Consider the following 14,074-nt stretch of genomic DNA (forward strand, 5'->3'; position numbering starts at 1 on the left):
AGACACGCGAGGGGCTGCGAGAGCACAAGCGCGGCGTGGTGCACCTGAGCTACGAGGCCACCCCTCCGCCAAAAATCACCAACAGCAAAACGTCCAAATCTCTCTTCTACCAGCGCTTCCCCGTGGCCTGGGGATCCAACATGCACTGGGACCCCTCCAACAGATTTTGGCAGGGTCCTGTTGAAGCGGGACACAGGGACGCTACACTAGAGTGCGGATGCGGGGACGCTCTGCGGGACAGCGGGACAGCCCTGGCCGCAGCCTGGGCACCGCGCCGTGGGCACCGTCCCCGCGGCGCGCTCTGTTTCGGGGCGTTTTCCCTGCTTTCAGGCAGAATCTAAGAGACGGCGTGATTTCAGGCAGCGGCAGCAGCGTTTCTGCTAGCGAGGCTGCACACAGCTCACCGTGGGCGCTGCTTTGGGCTCAGCCACGTCTCCTTTATAACTTGGGTTTTCCTGAAAAGTTAAAGAGGGAGATGAAAGACAGCTACCAGTCCTCCCCGAGGTCCCTCCAGATCCCTGAGCGTGGAGTGTTATCTCTATTCCTGCCTTCCTCGAGCACGTTGCAGAGAGGAAACCTGCCCAGGTGGGGCTGGCGGACGTGACCGTACCCGGCACAGCGCTCTGTCCCCGAGGAGGGGACGGGTGAGCCCAGGGGGCAGAGCCGGGCTCTGCACCGCAACAAGAGCAGCTCTGGCTGTGAACCCCGAGGCTCCGGGCCGAGGTCTCTGAGCAACGCACGTCAGGCACCGCCAGCCCGGGACGGGGACCGTTCCGTGATCTTCCTTCCTCTGCGGGAGATGTCACCTGAGTGTCTTTTGGTTTAAAGCACCCATTGCAGAGCCCCAGTATTTGTTCTTTCCCATCCTGCAGTGGTGGAAACCTCTTTGTGCCTCTATCAGGAGGCCTTGAGCTGCCTTTAAATGGGAGCAAAAAAAATTGGCAGCTGGTGTTTCCAGCCCCAGGTTTTGCTCACACTCTCCCCAGGCAAATACAGCCCTGGACGCTGCTGTGGACCGGAGGATGAGAATGGGCAAGACCTGATCAAGAAGAGTTAAATGCAGCAAGTGGGGGAACTTGGGGGGGAAGCCTAACCCTGCAAACATGCAAACGCTGGCGGTGCTCACAGCCCCGGTGCTGATGCCTCCCGTGAGTGAGGAGCTGTGGGGGCCCCGGGCAGGACGGCTCCGCGAGCAAAGGGAGCGGGGCAGCGGCACCCCGGGCATCGCCGCGCTCAGGGCAGGACGGTGCCGGCTCTCCCCGCAGCCCTCTGCTCGCCCCTTACCTCTGCGGCCAGGTAGTTGCCCGTGGCAAGGTGCTTGAAGCGGTACAGGCCGTTCCAGTGCCCGGCGCCCCCTCGGCACGGGTCGTGGTGGACAACCTGGGGGAAGCAGAGCAGCGATCGGCCGGCGGCACACGGGGCTGCGAGGAACCAGGACGCTGGTCCTGTCTACAAATCTCTGCTGACCCCGGGCAAACACGGCACGGATAAGAGCCCTCCCTGTCCTATCTCAGAGGCGGCCATGAGCAAATACACTCAAGGTGTGGAGCCTGGATGCCAGTGCCCATCCAGTGCCCATCCAGTGCCCATCCAGTGCCCATCCAGTGCCCATCCATGAGCAGCCGCAGCTCCCAGTGCTCCCACAGAGCTCGAGCCTTGTGCTGGTTTTCACCAGGATGGTCAGGCTGCCAGAGGTGGAAATGTATGGAAATAATGCCCACTGCTGCCAGCATCCACCCCTGGTGAGAGCACCGGAGTACCCAGAACCCCGCACACCCCGTCCCCTCCCCGCTCACCTCCACCTCCCACAGCGCGTTGGAGCTGGTGGCCGAGGTGGCCGACTGGCGCAGCGTGGTGCGCAGGAAGACGTGCAGCTTGCCTTTGTACTCGTCACACGTGAGGAACTTCTCCTGCTCGGCGTGGAAGAGCCGCACCACGTCCCCCTGGGGCGAGACACGGCGGTGAGACCCAGGGACAGTGAGACCCGGGGACAGTGAGACCCAGGGACAGCGAGACCTGGGGACGTGGCTCCCGCTGTGACCCCCGCAGAGGGGACGGGGTTCCCTCTGTATGTGTCCCAGAGCAGAGCTCAGCTCCCAACCACAGCACCATCACCTCTCCCAGTCCCACCCACCCGAGCTGTGCTAAAACCTGCCCCTGGCAGCACAACCGCTCGTCTGAACCCCGGGCACCCTGCACGGGCCCCCTGCGCTCCCCAGTGCCATCGCTGCCTTCACTAATGCACGTCCCTTCTCTCTGCTCCCCCTCCCCGGGCTGCAAAACGGGTGCAAACCCAGCACTTTCCACCCCTGGAGCGGGCAGAGGCTCCGCTCACCAATGTGTTTAAGGCATTAAGGCCCCGGGAGGAGGACGCGGTGGCTGCGGGAAGCCGCGGATAAGTGCGGCGCCTGGGGACGAGGGGCTGTGAGATCAGAACAATCAATATCCACCCAGCTGCTTCCTGGAGGACCTCAGCCCCAAACAATGGCTCCGCAGGGAGGGTTCCTTTCCCAGGCACCAGCCAGCCCTGCGCGCAGCTTCAACAGCTGAAACCCGTCCCCGCAGCCAGGAGCCACTGCTGGCACTGCGTGTGCCTCTGACTGTCCTCCAGAGCCAGTTTGATAGAAGGCAGAGGGCAATTTCATGCCCCCGTAGGCCCCTGCTGCCAGGGAATACTAAAATTCCCACATTTAACTTGCTGTTAAGTTCTCCAAGTGATGAATTCTCCTAGAAATGAAGGCCCTCCGGGCAGGATCTCTCCTCTGCCCTTGTCACAAGGCCAAAGGGCTGTTCACACGTCCTGTCCCTGCAGGGGATGGGGACGGGTCCCCAGAGCCCACCGTGTCCTGGGCAGCCGGCAGCGGCCAAACCGCCTTCCTCACCCCTTTCAGCACTTCCTCCATGTGGTCGCAGAACTGCATGAAGAGGTTGATTTTCCAGCTGGTGTTACAATTGACTGAGTTCACCTGAGGAGCAAGAGAACGCGGTCGTGATCCCCGGGACAAGGAAAAAGAGGAAGAAAAAGGAAAAAACCACAGGCAAGCCCCCAGAGCAGCCCAGGCGCCCGTACCTCCTTGCAGCCGGCGTTGTCAGCCAGCTCGTAGTTGCTGGCGTGCAGCGGCTGCCCGGCGTTGACGGGGTTCAGGATGACTTTGTCTCCCACGACTACCTGGGGAGCACAGCGGGCAGGAGCAGCGGGTGAGAGCGGAGCGGAGCGGGGCGGGCGAGCCCGGGCAGGCGGCGCGCACGCTGCTTTCTGCACTCGTTCATTTAGGGCCTTTTCCGCCCCGCGCTCACGTTATCTCCGTTGCTCCTCAGCTTCCAGAAGGGCTGGATGAAGAGCCAGGACCCCTCGTTGCCGGTGGCATCCAGCGTCACCCGCATGGCGTTCTTCTCGAGCAGGGCTGGCAGCCGCTTGTTCACCGTCAGGTACTTGTTGCTCTTCATGTGGAGGAGCTGGAAAGGCAAATACTGGGGTGAGCTGGGGCGCATCAGTCTCCTGAGGTCCCCAGGAGGGATCCCATGAGCCCCTTCCCAGCAGCTGCCTGACCCCAAGTGCTGGGTCTGTGCATCTCCCCCCAAAACGCATCGGCCGAGCGTCCGTACCTGTATGACGCTGCCGTACTTCACCACGTCCCCGTGCACCTTCTTGTTCTCTGTCTCGTTCTGCTTCTGCTCCATCTGGGCCGCATGCTGAACACCAAAAGGAGAAGAACTGGGTGTAGGAGCACCCTCGGCTACGGGCAGGGTGGGACAGGCTGGATGGATCAGCATCCCCCCGGGTCCCGTCCGGACCCGCCGCGCTGGGTGCAGCAGCCAAGATGCCCCAAGAGTGAATTCTCAGCACCACCTGCAGCCCCTCTCTCCAAACCACAGACGTTTTCCATGCAGTGGCTCTGGCAGTCGAAGGGGTGATGATGACGTGTGTGGAGCAAGGCAGGAATTTGCTCGTTTGGCAGATTTCTCTGGGAATGGCGAGGGTGCGCCAGCGGCTCCGGCGCCAGCACAGCCCGGGCAGCGCCAGCCCAGAGCTCCCCCGCGGCCGGGACGGGGGCAGCGGCGAGGGATGGAGCTGGGAGAGCATCCGCGCTTCCCTGTCCTGCTTTCACCCCCTTTCCCGTCCTGCTTTCACCCCTTTCACTGGAGGGCAGAGGAACTGGGAAACGCGCTGAAATCGCAGCTCCGCACTGGGTCGAAGGGGCGGCCGGTCCACGAGTGCCCGAGCAGGCGATGCCGGGGCTCTGAACGCACCTCCATGAGTTATGGCCCGACAAACCCTCTGCTTTTTTGAAGGTTATCGCCACCTCAGTTAATGCTCCATCCCCATGCAGCTCTGGGTGCCACCCGGGGACGTGAGCCCTGTGGCGGTGGCTGCTGCCATCAGGAAAACAAACCTGCAGCCAAGAAATCCCACGCTGATGCAGAGCTGGGAGCTCAACAACAACCCCACGGAGCAACACGGCTCCGGCGAGAGCTCCGGCACCGCGGCGCGTCCTACATCTGCGGCCAGATCTGAGCTCCTCCCTCGCCGGCAGCCCACGGGGCCAGGAGTGGAGCCGCCTGCCCCCAGCGCACGAGCCCACGGGGGCTGCTGTTCCCAGCCTGTCCCGGGAGGATGGGGAGACATGAGCAGGGTGGGAGGAAACCTCCACGGCTTTCTGCACAGCCCTGGCAGCGCCGACTTTGGCCAGTCGAGACAACACCGAGACTTACACCCGCTTAAAAACAACGGCACAAGGGCACAAGCCCGGAACAGCGACCGTGGGCATCGCGGACGGGCGGGCAGCGATTCTGTCCTTGAGACCTGGCTGCTTCTACCTCAGAAAATTATCTTTTTTTAATCTTTTATTATAACTTTTCTATTTTCCTGTATTTTCAGGCTGCGGGAGAGGCTGACAAAGGCCGGCCTGGAGCCCGCAGCTGCCCGGGGCCGCGGCTGCGCCTCGCAGAGCTGCGTCCTGCCCGGCTCCGGATGCGACGGAGCCTTTGCCAAAAGGGCAACACCGGGAGCAGCGGAAAGGAGCGAGGAAATGACAGAATCTCTTTAAGACAAATCTTAACCGAGGTGCAATCAATCAGGCTCAGAAATGAGCCTCTCTGTCCAGTCGTGGCCAGTACAGCTGTCCATGTTACAAGTTACAGTCTAACTGGAGGAGGAAAATGGTGTTGCCATGTGCCAGTGACCGCGTACACGGACGCGGCGGGAGGCACCGACCCTGTCCCGGCATCCCCGACCCAAGCTGGGCTGCCCTGTCCAGACACCGAATCAGACTTCGCTCCCCAAAGGCAAAACTGGGGAACCTGTGGGGCCAGGGCTGGGCTGCAAGCCCGACGAGATGATTTAGTGAATCTCTTTCTGAGCCTCGTTTTTATGAATCATCCTCGGGGCCTCGCCAGCTGTCTGAGGCGATTATGCAATGTTTAACATGGGCCTTTTCCAAACCCCATGGAAGTCAACAGGAGCCTTCCTCCTCCGCCTTTCGGAGCAGGTCCTGGCACAGCAGCTCCCTCTCTGCGCCTGGCACCGTGTGCCACGGTTAACGAAGAGCTGATGGCTACAGGAGCCACTCCGCTAGAAATGATGGAGAGGGGAGGACAGCGGGACCGGAGGCAACAGAGCTGAGCAGAGGGACACCCTGGGGACAGCAAAACCCAGGACAGCCACGTGCAGGCTGTTTGCTGAGGAGCAAACACAGCGGGAATTGCACAGCGAGAGGTTTGGGCATCATTACCCACCAGGGCGTGGGGACGGTCCCTCGAGCCCGCTCACCTGGAGCTTCTGCAGCAGCACCACGTCCGCAATCTTCTCCTTGTCCTGCTTGGTTTGCTTGGCCTTCCAGTACTGCTTCTGCGCGGAGTAGCGGTTCATGGGGCAGACTTTGAAGAGGCAATCTGGGAGGAGAGGGAGGCAAGGACGAGGCTGGAGCAGCCATAGGGTCACCAGGACCAGTGTGTCCCCAGTGGGGCCACCGTCACCGGGAGAAGGTCCTCCCAGCTAACAGCAACCCCATCTGCTGCTGGGGGGCCGGGGGAGACGGAGCTGGGACTGGGGGAGAGTCACGTCCCCTTGTATTTGCTGCTGGATTAGTTTCAAATCAGAGTGAATAATGAGTCCAGGAGTGACTCCACTTCTTGGACTCGCGATCAGAAGCGCTCCCATCGGAAACGGCCGCGCAATTCGGGAAGGGAAACTTCAGGGGGAGAAAAGTCCTGAGGAAGGCCAGCTGGAGAGCAGAGCATCCCACGGGAGGCGGTGCTGCGAGACCGGGACGGGAGCAGGCGTCCCCGTGTCCCTGTCACCTCCCGTGGGACACCCCGAGGCAGCAGCACAGCGGGTGGTGGCTCCGTGGTGGCTCCGCCACCGGGACCCTCAACCACCAGCGCTGCAAGCGATGAGCAACCGCTCCTAAAGTCTGTGTGTCCACAGCCCCACTGCAAGCCCTAAAAGAAACATTCTGGGGACCTGAAGGGCACGAGTCTGCATCCCAGCCTCCCCAAACACTCCCAGCGCATCTGTGTTCTGCAGATCGCCCCATCTGCCCGGTTTTCCCCAGGCTGCTGTGGTTGGGATGGGGTTGGAAAGCACAGACACCCAGGTCCGGGCTCTGGGAGCTGCAGCACGAGAGCAGATGTGCTGGACAAGGAGGCGCCCGCACCCCCAGACCTCACTGGGCTGGGAGCTCACGGGGCGAGGGCAGGAAGGGCTCAGATCGCCCCAGCTATGCCTGAAATAGCAGCCCAGAAACTTCAGACACAAAAAGAAAGGAAAAAACCATCACTTCCATCTCTGGCCCCGGTCCCGCGTCACTGGCAAGCACGTATTTATTTACCTGGGAGTGACGAACAAACAGGCGCAGAGCGCAGTTCTCACCGGCTCGGGCTGCTGGGCAGAGGCCAAGTTTCACATTTCGTTTTGCAGGTCTGTTTGCTCACGGCACATCCCGTGCCAAGGAGGCCGTGACGCCGGGATTTTAATCAGGGACTAAATGGAGCTGCTGCAACGCCTGGCTGCCCGCTCCCAGCGCCCGGAGCCCGGCTACCCAAACGGCTGGGCCACCTGCAGCACCTTCCGTCGTTTTCATTAAATTGCTAATTAGCCTGCAAAAGGACCTGGTAGAAAGTAGAAACTAGGGGGGAGTTAAAAAACCCCACAACATAGCTATTAAGAGATAGGTGCAAATTAAACCCCTGGCTCCAAGCGCGCCCTGCCCGGAGGGGCTGCCTGACACCCCGTTTTGCAAGGAGGGAAACTGAGGCACGGAGTTGTTTGCACACAGAAGGTCTCCAGCAACGCCTGCACTGGAAGCTGGAGATTTTGGAGCCCAGGCCTAAGCGCAGACCATTTTTCTGCAAGACGGATGGGTCTGGCATTTGCAAAAAGCCATTTGGACCTGACTCCAGGAACTGCAGAATCATTTCAGTCGAAGAGACCCCCGAGATCTCTGAGCCCTAGAAGAATGGTCCAGTTTGGCCACCGGGAAGCTGAGCATGACCCGCGCGCACCTCAGCGCAGCGCAGGATGAGGGCAGGGTCCGGCCACAGGATACGGAGACGGCAACAGCACATGAAAATCCTCTCAAGCCTCCCGCTGCGGCAGGGAAACAGCAGCAGCGCGTTGTTTGTGCCTCCCTCGCGGCGATAGCTATCGAGAAGGCAGACCGCTACTTTTCCGGCCATTAAAACAAGCGCCTGGATATCCTGATAGGGGTTGCATGGAGCAGGGCTGAGTCTAGAGCAAACCTGCGCCTGGAAAAGAGATTCAACACCCGCCCATGGCGGCTGCTGGGCCGGGGCTGCCCATCCAGCCCCAGGTGAAAACCCGGCCCAGGCTGGAGCGGGATGGCTCCTCAGGCTGCGCAGGGACCCCGGAAAGCTGCTGGATGGCTCATTAATCAGCCCCGTGTACAAATTAATGGCAACGGCACCCATGGACAGGCAGGTCGCTGCTCGGTGGGACCCCCATGCGGGATGCTGGATCCACCCCCAGAAAGAGGTGGAGGCACAAAGCAAGGCGGGGAACCAATGCTTTAAAAGATTTTTATAGAATGGGCCCTGAAATGACAGCAGCTGGGATGAAAGGAACGGCTGCCCTAAGCCAGCCCCCAAATCCAGCAGTCACGGGGTTTGGGGAGTTTTCTGTGCGCACAGCACAGCTCTGTGTGCCCCCCCGCCGTGTGCTCCGTGCCCCGACCCCCGGCCGCTCCTCGGGCCTCAGCCCTTCCCGGCGTGCCCGGCGTGCCCGGCGTGCCCGGCGTGCCCAGCGTGCCCAGCGTGCCCAGCGCCGCGCAGCCGGCACAAAACCCGCCTTTCCCGAGCGGGTGCCGGAGCGCAGAGACGTGACCCTGGGGCTCGGCGCAGCCGTTTGCTCCCGGGGAGCCAAGCTCAAGGCCACCTCCCCGAGCAGCCCCAGGGCCTGCAGAACGGGGAGGCAGGATCTGCTATTCCCTGTGGCCTGTCCTGGCTTTTCCACACCATTTACACATCTCAGGAGCCGCCCCGGCTTCCACTGACTCATCCCCCTTTCCGCCCGGACCTGGCCCGGCCGCCGGCTCCTGCCCGCTCCTCTCCCAAGCGGGAAATAACGAGCGTGGCCCTGAGCGCCGGAGGAGACGACGCAGCCCAAAACGTGACGGCCAAGGACAGATCAGGGTTTACCATCTCTCCCTAAATCCTGCCTGTCTTGTAAATGGGCGGCTTAATCCTCCGGCTCCCTCTGAGGCGCAGCCAAGCACAGCAGATGTAATTAGTGCTTGCCTTGAAATAGCTTGCCTGTTGCAACTGTCCCTCTGTCTGTCCCCTCCTGTCCCTGGCTCCGGCGGGCGGACACCCGGCTGCCAGCATCCCTCGGGATGCAGCTGGGATGGTCGGAGGCTGGTTCTGGCCACCCCTGTCCCTTAGGCCTGGGCTAAGGGGTCCCAAGGACCGTGCTACCAGGGAGGTGGTTCCAATAAATGCAGAAATACCCCAGAGGCAAACACAGGAGGGTGGGGGGTTTGGCCAAGCCACAGCAACAAGTGTCCTCAGGCAGCCCAAGATCCCTCCAGGCTGCTCTGCAAATGGCACCTGAGACCCCGCTCCCTGTCCTGGGTGCTGGGGACCAGCACTGTCCCCACGGCTGCTCACGGCAGTGATGGAGCCGCCCGGCCCCAGGCTCACCTCGGAACTTCTTGGGCGGGTTGTCCAGGTCCCCGGCGGCCGGCTCCACCACGCACCGATCATCCACCAGCCTGCGGGGACACGGAGCAAAGGGCGTCAGTGACACAGGACGACAGCGGGGCCGAGCAAGCGGAGCGGCTTTGCCACAAACCACAGCACCGCCAGGGCAGGCGCCACCAGCACCTGGCCCAAAGCAACAACAAAGCTGTGTCTCCTGTTTCCCATCCATTTGTTCACTATAAATATTTAGGATGACAACACTCGGCTCCCGGAGGAGCGGCCGTTGCCGTGGCTCGCTCCAGACTCATCACCCCTCATGCGCCACCACTCGCCATTGCTTTCACGTGCATTTTTCATCCCAGTCCCTTGGGGCAAACAGTGGCAGATACAAATCGGCAGCCAAGAAACACGGAGCTTCGTGTCAGCCGCGCTCCTGGGGCCTTTGCTCGGTGACCCGTGCGGGAGGCTCTGACGCCGGGTCCTGCCTTGCCCAGCTCCCAGCTGAGCCAAATCCCCGGCCGGCACAGCACACCGGCTGCGCTGGATCTCCCTGCTCATCTGGCAAAAACGCGATGAGTTCAACTCTGATTCAGTGGTTCCCCTTCTGCGTCTGGGAGCTCTCCCCACCAGGACACAGAGGGTGTAGCTGCTGCAGATGGAGCTGGCAGGGCAGCCCCAAACCCAGTTATTAATTATTATCTGATTGGAGGTGGCGGCTCTGCCCATCAGATGCAAAGGGCTGTTTGTCTCCTCCCCACCCACCTCCTTGTTTTCCCAGCATTGAGCAAAATCCTGCAGGTTGGGCCTCGGGTGCTGAGGACCGATTTCAGGATGGATGGGATGTTACTTTTCAAAGTTACCGAGAACAGTGAAGTACGACCTGGCATGAGGTTCTGCTCAGCCCCCAAATGCAGCGGGACGAGCATCACCCGAGGGGCTCACAGCATCGGGGCCACCCAGAGCTCGTCTGCACGGCTCAGAGGCTTCCAAGGAAGCTCCGGTGAGACAGGCTGCACCCGCTCGCCCGCTTTCTCCCGGCCCTGGGAAGCAAGGCAGCCAGAGAAACTGCGCTCTGCCCCGGGCGAGGAAGTGAGAAGCGTGTCCCCACCTGCGGAGGCCGAATTCAAGCAGCCGGGGAGCGTGCGGGCGGATGCAGGAATGCACCCAGGGCGCCATCCCGGGAGGGAGCATCGTCGCGGGGACAGCTCTGTCCCTGGCACGGCAGGGGGGATGCAGCCTGGAGAAACGAGGTGTGTGCACATGGCAAAGGGCCCCGCGGAGCCCATGCTGTCCCCGCCGCTCCCCAAAGGACTCTTGACCCCCCCACCAAACCAAACCAAACAGCCAAAGCGTCTCTGCAGATGGACACACTGCGCTGCGGAGAGCTGGCAAAAGAGACACGAATCCCGTTTGCAGATGCAGCCTCCTTCCCCAGCCCAGCCGGTCCCCAGAGGAGGGGGAAATTCCTTTCCATAGCTCTGTAGAGAGGAATTCGGCCTCCACGTTGAGGGAGCAGGACCCCAGGGTGCTCTGAACACCCAACGCTGCTGCTGCCCCCCAGCTCCCTGCAAAGCTCCCCAGGACTGGGGGAGATGAACCTTACATTGCAAATAAAGAGAGAAAAGCAATTTCTCTAATGCTTTTGGTGGCAGCAGAAGCTTAAAAACAATTAGCAAAGACCCACAGGAGATACGCAAAGCCTCAGCCCAGCCCCAGTGCCACATGCAGGTGGTTTTGGTTTCTATTGCTATTATTTGGATGGGGACAGGGAGGAAGAAACAGGTTTGATGCGCCTGGGAGCAAAGACCCCCAGGGCTGAGCCCTCCCAAGCCTGGGGTCAGGCTCAGGGTGCTGACCCTCCACACACCCAGCTCTGCCCAGCGCCCACCAAAGCAAAGGGGCTCTATGCAGCTACGCACTTTAAAAACTGAAAATCCTCCATCGTCATGGCAAGGGGGCTCCGAGGAAGCGCCTGAGCTGTGTGGCCCATTTTCAGCACAGAAGCACAGGGCACAGGAGCCTCCCACCTTGGCAGCTCTGCCCAGCACTCGCCCACCGCTTCCCGTGCCCAGCGTCACCGCTCTGCCCCGCGGACAAGAGACAGCGACCTGCCAGCCTGGAGCCTTCAGCACTTAATGATCGCAAGGCAGTCCCAGCATCTTTAATCCTAGCATTACACGCTCTGCAGGAATGCAAAGTGTTATTTCTATTAAACTGATACTCCAGACTAACATTCTTCAGTTAAAAATTGCTGAAAATAAGAGGATTCTGACAGGGTGGACATGAGTCACCTGGGCGACTGCTGGGGCCAGGATGCACTTCCAGTAACAACCCGCATTATCTCGGCGGGACGGGGCAAGTCGAAGCTCCCTCTGCTATTAGAGCAGCGGGGACCTGCGGGCACTCGCTGCACGCCGAGCTGTGGGGGGGACACTGGGCACACGGAGGGCGGGTTTCATTGCTCAGGTGTTAATGAGAACACGGGCTGTTGGTGTCCAAGCACCTGGAGGAAGCTCCAGAGCAAACCAGCAGGCTGGATGCGCTGATGAAAACTTCACGCTTTGCCTTTCCAAATTATCCCCCGGCAGCAGGAGGGGCCGGATCCTGCGCATCCTGAGCCGCCGCCGCAGCCCCGCGGAGCGCGGGCGAGCATCTGCTCTGCTTTAACACGCACTCAGGCAGCAGTTCCAGCGGGGCTTTCTGCGAGCTTCCAAATATCGAGCACAAAGTGATTCCCTGGCCCGGGGCCAAGGCAGAGCCTTCGCCGGAGGTCAGGGGAACGGCAGCTGGCCCAGCAGCGCGATCCGCGGCGCTCGGACACCCCGAGCCGCCCCGGGGACGGCAGCCAGCTGGGGCTGACGTGGAGCCGCCGCTCAGCAACGCCACCCTGGGCTGGGGAACAGGAGAGGACCTTCCTTGGGTGCCCGGGGAGCTGCGGCACATCGTGGTCGGGGGGCACGCAGGCAAGGAGTGCTCGGGGAGGAGGGGAACCCAAGCCAGGCAGGAACACCCGCACAGAGCCCGGCCATCCCTGGCGGTGAGGAGGAGGAGGCTGAGCAGGAGAGCTCGCTGTCGGGCACAGGGCTGGGTCAGCCCCTCCGGCTCGGGGTGCGGGATGGGCACTGAGCCGCAGGGAGGAAGACAAATCAAGGGAGCAGCCACAAAAATGCAGCTTTTCCCCGCTGCCCCAGCCCGGGAGGAGGAAGCCGCGCTCGCCTTGTGTGCAGAGATGGGTTCGTCCTGCCCCAGGGGAGCTGGAGTTACCCTTTAACCAGCTGCGTCTCCCTGAACGGCTCCGCCCTGCAAATCCACCTGCAGCCACAACTGCCACCTGAGCTGCTATTTCACCTTAAACAGCGCGGCCACCCTCAGCCCAGCTCCCCCACGCGCTGGGGCGCTGGCACAGGGAGGTCACAGCACCGGCCCATTGCGTGCACCCGTTAACGTGACACTTGTCACCAGCACCTGGAGACACCCCACAGCACCCCACTGTAGACCTCCAGTGATCCCACACCAAAACCAGCCCCTCTGCAAGGAAGGATGGAGTGAAGGGCTTCTGGCAGGGTGCTCAGCTGGGCACACAGCACCCAGCGTGGGGCAGGCTGAGCTGTTTGCCTTGCAAATGAGCTGAATGAGGTCCGGAGCTGCGGCAGGAGGGCTGCAGAAGTGAGTCACCCAGTCCTTTATCGCAGGAGTGATTTAAGGTGTGGTTGGGTCTGCCAGGTCGCAGGGCACAAGGGAACAATTTCAGAGGGCGGGAAACAACCTGGAGAAAGCAGAACCCCAGCAAAGTGGGGCTGTGCAGCAAAAGCCGTGCTGGGGCCTGGGAGAAGAGGCTCTCCAAGCAAGCCCAGCTTTTCAGACGCTTATAAGTAAGTCTAGAGAAGCACCTGGCAAAAAGGGGGACTTGGGGTCAGAGCTACAAAGGGATCGGAGCTCTAAAGAGTCTCAACACCTCTTAATTCAGCTCCCGGTGAGCCATTGGGACGTGCTGCATGGGCTAATAGCCAGTGCTGGTGCTGCCTGGGGGCGCTCCGACACTGGGACACTGGGCCAGCTCCAAGGAGACCTCTCCAAGAGGACGGTGGGGATGTCCCCCCACCCTTCCAGGGGCTGGGCACAGGCAGGCTGCATCCTGCACGTGCAGGACCCACTGCCCGACACCATAGAATTGCACAAGCAGGGATTTTGTGCCCAGGTCTGCACCCTTTTGCTCCCAGTCGTACCATTTCTGGGCAGCATCCCACAGCTGACTGGAGGAAGGCTTCGGTGGGCATTAACCCAGCGGCTGCATGTACCCAGCGGTGGGTGCACGAACACGTGTAGGCGAAGGTATGTACATCTCCGGTTATACATAGGCATGTGGGAGCAAGTGCATTCATCGCAGATTATAGAGCCGGGCAGCTCCTGCCCCAGGAATCCCATCCAAGTCAGCATTCCTGCCTGAGCTCAGCCTCTCCTACACGCAGCGTGGGGCAGGCGCGCTGGCACCGACCCACGTCCACCCGCGCGGGGCTGCGGACAAGGTTTGGGTCCCTGCTTTGGGGTAAGGAAAAAACCCACCTAGCCCAGCCAGAGCCCTCGGCACGGCGGGACACGGCTGCTCCCCAGGCCCAGGGCAAACGCTCCTGGGAGCAAGCAGCCAGCACACAGAGAAGGGGATCACTGCAGCTCCTGGCCTGGCTCTACATGAGCAGCACTGCTGGCTTGCACGGAAACAGAAGGAACAAGGGACAGGTTCCCAAGCTCTCAGTTTATCTCCCCATGTCAGGCTGTGAGATTCCCATCCCATGCAAACAAGTGCAGGAGGCTTCGAGGAGTTGGCTCAGCCTGGACCTGGCTGTGCCCTGGTGCCCCCAGCCCTAAGCAGCACTTGGTGGCCATGGGCTGGTGCTGGTGACCCTGCAGGGATCTCAGG

General features: G+C 61.4%; 1 protein-coding gene across 4 annotated transcripts in view; it reads right to left on the minus strand.

Moving 5' to 3' along the window:
• ITPR3 (inositol 1,4,5-trisphosphate receptor type 3) overlaps positions 1-14,074 on the minus strand; it is a 36,244-nt gene that overhangs the window by 21,277 nt on the left and 893 nt on the right. For 3 of the 4 annotated variants that reach the window (XM_065854800.2, XM_065854798.2, XM_065854801.2), the window contains exons 2-10: positions 9,157-9,227; positions 5,771-5,892; positions 3,607-3,693; positions 3,298-3,456; positions 3,071-3,169; positions 2,883-2,966; positions 1,797-1,943; positions 1,285-1,380; positions 405-455 (exon numbers count right to left, since the gene is read on the minus strand). In XM_065854800.2, coding sequence (XP_065710872.1) covers positions 405-455; positions 1,285-1,380; positions 1,797-1,943; positions 2,883-2,966; positions 3,071-3,169; positions 3,298-3,456; positions 3,607-3,693; positions 5,771-5,892; positions 9,157-9,227 — 916 coding nt within the window. The remainder of the gene's footprint in view (positions 1-404; positions 456-1,284; positions 1,381-1,796; positions 1,944-2,882; positions 2,967-3,070; positions 3,170-3,297; positions 3,457-3,606; positions 3,694-5,770; positions 5,893-9,156; positions 9,228-14,074) is intronic. The other variant, XM_065854799.2, reaches the window with a different exon arrangement.

The sequence above is a fragment of the Patagioenas fasciata genome, chromosome 21 (genome assembly GCF_037038585.1).
Source record: "Patagioenas fasciata isolate bPatFas1 chromosome 21, bPatFas1.hap1, whole genome shotgun sequence".
In the NCBI taxonomy this organism is placed as follows: Eukaryota; Metazoa; Chordata; class Aves; order Columbiformes; family Columbidae; genus Patagioenas; species Patagioenas fasciata.